Source organism: Cotesia glomerata, linkage group LG1, assembly GCF_020080835.1.
Source record: "Cotesia glomerata isolate CgM1 linkage group LG1, MPM_Cglom_v2.3, whole genome shotgun sequence".
Lineage (NCBI taxonomy): Eukaryota > Metazoa > Arthropoda > Insecta > Hymenoptera > Braconidae > Cotesia > Cotesia glomerata.
In genome coordinates, this window is record NC_058158.1 from 21,187,423 (window position 1) to 21,192,518 (window position 5,096).

Consider the following 5,096-nt stretch of genomic DNA (forward strand, 5'->3'; position numbering starts at 1 on the left):
AAAATAGCCAGATCTACACAGAAAGGTAGGTTCACTTGAGCCAAGAAAATATTTTTCTTCCTAATTATTTACTTGGCCGAAAAAAAAATTTTTTTTTGACACAAGAAATTTCACTTATTCCAAAAAATCAATTCCCTTGCTTCAAGAAATACGTATCTTGATCCAAGTCAATTAATTTGTCAAGAAAATTTTCTTGTTTTGAGAAAATTTCTCTCTTGCTCCAAAAAATTAAGTTCTTGACAGAAGTAAATTTTCTTGTTTTGAGAAAATTTTTCTCTTGCTCCAAAATACTAAATATCTCGATAGTAAATTTTCATTAATATTTCTATTGACTAACATGTCAAATGGGAAGATCAAATAATATTGAATCATTTTTGTTTAATTCAATATGTATAATTGCGCACTAAAATAATCTAAAATATATATCAAATATTCAAGAGAAAAATTTTCTCAAGATTTCAAGTAGGTGGCGCTGCTTCCCTAAAGTATCTAAAAATCTTGATCAAATATAAAAATTTCTTGTATCAATTATTTATGATAATTTGAATTGAGAAAAAATTACTTCCATCAAGAATAGAATTTCAAGAAAAATTTTTACTTCGGCCAATACAATTTCGGTCTTTCTTCGGGCGACCGAAAAATTACTTGAGCCAAGAATTTTGTTCTCCAGTCAAGAAATCTTTCTTTCCGTGTAATCATATCTAATTATAAAATCAATATACCACGGTCTTTTTGAGAGTATTATAAACTATGGTATTACTACCTAGGGAGGAGCATACAATAATTCTATAAAACCTATAATCTCTTTATAGAACAGACTAATTAATAAAATAAATACAACTAATAAACTTGTAACACCATTAAATATAAAGCAGGCTTTTATAGCCAATAGTATTACGTACTACTTCTCAGAATGTAAAAAGTTATTTGCGGGAAGATTGTCAAATACCAGAACTAGACAGCTAATATTACCTAAAATCAAAAAATCAATAAGCTTAAAAAATGCATACTATGTTGCAATTAAATACTATAATAAACTACCATTGAATCTGGAAAATTTAAATGTTAAACCTAAATGTATTCGCAAGAAGATTAGTTTATGGATTCTTGAAAATTCGATTAAATCTATCTTAATTTATTGTATCTTTTTTTTCTTTATATGATATGTTAAAGCTTTGTACTGTATTTTTATAAATCAACAGACTCGATAGAGTTCCGTTCTCAAGCCAGACTACCGAGTGTGTATATACCGTAAGCAGAACGGTTTTTTGAGGTTACAAATTTTTTTTCAAATTTATTTTGATTTTTTTTTTTATATGATATTTTATAATAGTAGTTCATGCTTTTTATTACACGTATTACTTGATTATTATCAATTATCTTTATAATTTCTATTTAAAATTATTAAAAATAATCAGCACAAACTATAACGACCCAGATTTTTAGATTTTAACTTTTTTTTTATGTAAAAAGCGGACGGCCAGAGACTAAATAATATAAGGATGCATGCTAATCTTATAATAGATGGGAAACTACAGTGAAAAAAGATATTTAAAAGCTAGCAATTACACACGCCAGGCAGCGCAAGAATAACTTTTTCGTGAACTATAGCTTAAAGGGGATAGTTTGCCACCGGAAATGTATTAAATTAAAATTGTCAATTTTTATTATAATTACAAAAAATACTGAAATCCGAGCAAAAACAGTTTCACTGTAAAAAAATCGCGCCAAGTCCACGTTCATAAGATTATTAAGAAAAAAAAATTTTATTTCTTTACAAAAAGATATAAAATAAAAAATAAAAAATCCAAGTAACCGATATGGTTCTATATGATTTTCGAAAATTAAAAAAAATTTTGTTGTAAATTTGAAAATTAAAAGAAACAATTTTGGAACGTACTTGGTGTGCGTCATTGTGTACTTCAATTTTTTTAAAAAGTCCTAGTAGATAGATTTTAGGAATTTCATAAAAAGTGAAATATTTCGTAACCACGCACACTAAATACGTTCCAGAATTGTTTCTTTTAATTTTTAAATTTACAACAAAATTCTTTTTAATTTTCGAAAATCATATACAACCTTATCGGTTACTTGAATTTTTAATTTTTTATTTTATATCTTTTTGTAAAGAAATACAATTTTTTTTTCTTAATAATCTTATGAACGTGGACTTGGCGCGATTTTTTTACAGTGAAACTGTTTTTGCTCGGATTGTATTTTACATATTGTATCACAAACTTAACTCAAATTATACTCTGTATATTCTGGTTCCATGCACAAGTGTCCTGCACCTCGATAGAACGTGCCGGAATTAAAACTAAACTAAATAAATGAATAAAATATCCCGTGAAAAAATATTCTGATCAGACCTAATATAAAAATTGACAATATCAGACTTGACCAGGGTTGATAAGGCCATATCAAGATGTAGACAAACCTGAAGCCTAAGTCAAAGTGATAAATGAAGTTATATTTATAATAAAGTTGATACAACATTCATTTTAGTTGTTTGTACAATTTTCTTTAAAAACAGATACACTCTGTATTAGAGTACAAAAATTCTACTCTTTTCTTAACTTAATACTTCAAAGTCAAGTATCTAGAAAAAGAACAATTCTGCGGCCATACGCCATCTATCGAAGACTTTTAATACTAGTTTCGACAGTGCGGAACATGTGATTGTTCCGTGGTGATGTCTTTTATTTGTAACTAATTAATATGTTGTCAGATTTATAAATATTTAATTGATTATTTTAATTTTTTCCAAAATTCTCAAATAATTTTAATAATACACTAGCTGACCCGGCAAACGTTGTTTTGCCATATGAATTATTCTAGAGTATGAAAATATATCTTATTTATTGTGTGTGCGTATGTGGTATATGAGTGGAACATCTCAATAAAACGTAACATACTCATTCTTAGGACGATTTCTGAGGTTAAGTTCTAAGATGAGCCAAATCTGTCGGTTAGTTATTAAATGAAAGCAATTCAAAAATTTTCGAAACTCGATAAAATTTTCACTTTTACCGTATTTCTGTGTAATAACAATTGAATGCGATTTTATATTCAATTTGTGTTAATTGGATCTGTAATAACAATTGAACGCGATATCTTATTGAATTCCTGTAAATTGCATCTAAAAGCTTATTAAGCAATCTTGAATTCGCATGTTTATATATTTTTTTTTGGATTAAACAGTTTAGGAATGTCAGAAATTTGGATTCTTCTAAATCCTCAAAATTTGGAACTTTTACTGTTTCATCGCGGAATGACATCTGAGTGCGATGACTTGTAACATTTTTGTAAATTGCACCTTAAAGCTCCTTGAATAAACTTTAATTTTTATACTTCACTATCAGTCTAGACCAAAAATTTCCTACTCTCTCAGACAGATCTAATGAAATTTTACTTTTGCATTTGTTTTGATGTCATTGTTTTATTGTAACAGAAGTTATATATTATTATCAATATTCTTTTATGAAAAATTTGTTTTTGTTATTGAAATCTATTCCCATTTTGGCTGCCGAATGGTCTTTTTTTAATTTATTGTAACTTTGTTTTTAAATTGTATATACAACAAATTCTGAAACTATTAGTCAACAATATTAATCTTATTGTGCAATGGAGTATACAATATTTTTTATCATTTCATCTTCAGTTAACACAAACAAACTGGATGGTTTGCCCACTTGAGAGTATGCCACGTAGAATTGTCCGTGTGGAAAACATGATGTGCTCAAATCTAAGGCACAAACAGACATTATTTGACCTTGAAACTTATTAATAGTAATTGCAAATGCCAATCTAATGAGGAACTGAATGCGTTTCAATTGAATAGGCACATCTGTGAGTATAATAGAGATTTGTGGAAGAAATATACTTTCACCCCGGCATTTGCCATTTAAAATAATGGCTTCGATGACGTTGTTCATTAATTTTTCAACGACTAATCGCGTGCCATTGCACAACCGTGATGGGTTCAAATTACGAAGCAAAATAACCGGAGCTCCAACTATGAGTCCTAAATTATAGAGCATCTCGCAAGGTTCTGGGTTCAAGTCCCAGTCCAAGCTATCCGAATTTTTTATCGCATATTCTATGAGCTCTTACTCAGAAGGGCCTTTCCAATTTTTTTCTCAATCCCTTCCTCCCAATTATCCTATTTATGACGTGGATGTTGGAACGCATCACATAATAATTACCATAACTTCTCTTCTTTTCCGCTTCACAGCATTATTTAATTTCGATTTTAAAAAATGTGGATTATAAATGTATTAAATATTATAAATGTTGGATCATAAGAAAGATACAAATTTACTGTATTATTAATGTTGGATCATAATAAAGACACAGTAATACTGTACCTTTAATACTTATGAAAAATTTAAGTAAATTGATTATATATTTAAAAATTTTATTTTTAACTTCCCGCTAAGAAAATTGAAGATTTTCAAAAATCGGGAAGTTATTGTTTTCACCCCGTTTTACGAAAATCGAGTTTTCATCGAATCTCGACGTTTCGAGGTCCTAGGAAGCTTCCCTGACTATTCCCGCGATGGTGTCTGTAAGTCTGTATGCATGTGTGTGTGTGTGTGTGTGTGTGTGTGTGTGTGTGTGTGTGTGTGTGTGTGTGTGTGTGTGTGTGTGTGTGTGTGTGTGTGTGTGTGTATGTGTGGATGTATGTAAACCTCTTATAACTTTTGAACGGCGTGACCGATTTGATCGCGGTTGGTGCCATTCGACTCGACGCAGTGTCATACTAAAACTCGACGCTAGCGCCCCTACCCACTAAACCCTAAACCCCTTTTCCTCTTTCCCCTAATCCCTCATGGAAACCGCCGTTAGGCATTACTTCGTGAGGGGAGGATCTAGCTACTGCTCTTTCTTCTGGTAGCTAAGGTGTTATTTTACCTTTCTTCCAGTTGTTGTCATTTGCTCTTCTTCTTTCAATGGAACGCAAGTCTATAAGGACTTCTGTTGCAAATGTGCTGATGGCGTTCCAGGAGGCTCTTGATGACAACATTGCTTCTACTATTGTCTCTGGTTGGATTTTCTTCTTTAGGATTATCTCCAGCTCATCTCGCTGTGGGTAA

At 30.4% G+C, this 5,096-nt stretch overlaps 1 protein-coding gene across 1 annotated transcript; it reads right to left on the minus strand.

Annotated features, from left to right (window-relative positions):
* Window positions 1-3,614: 3,614 nt before the first annotated feature.
* LOC123269434 lies at window positions 3,615-4,040 on the minus strand. The gene has a single exon (XM_044735175.1). It carries the CDS (start codon window positions 4,038-4,040, stop codon window positions 3,615-3,617), a length of 426 nt encoding a protein of 141 aa, XP_044591110.1.
* Window positions 4,041-5,096: the final 1,056 nt, after the last annotated feature.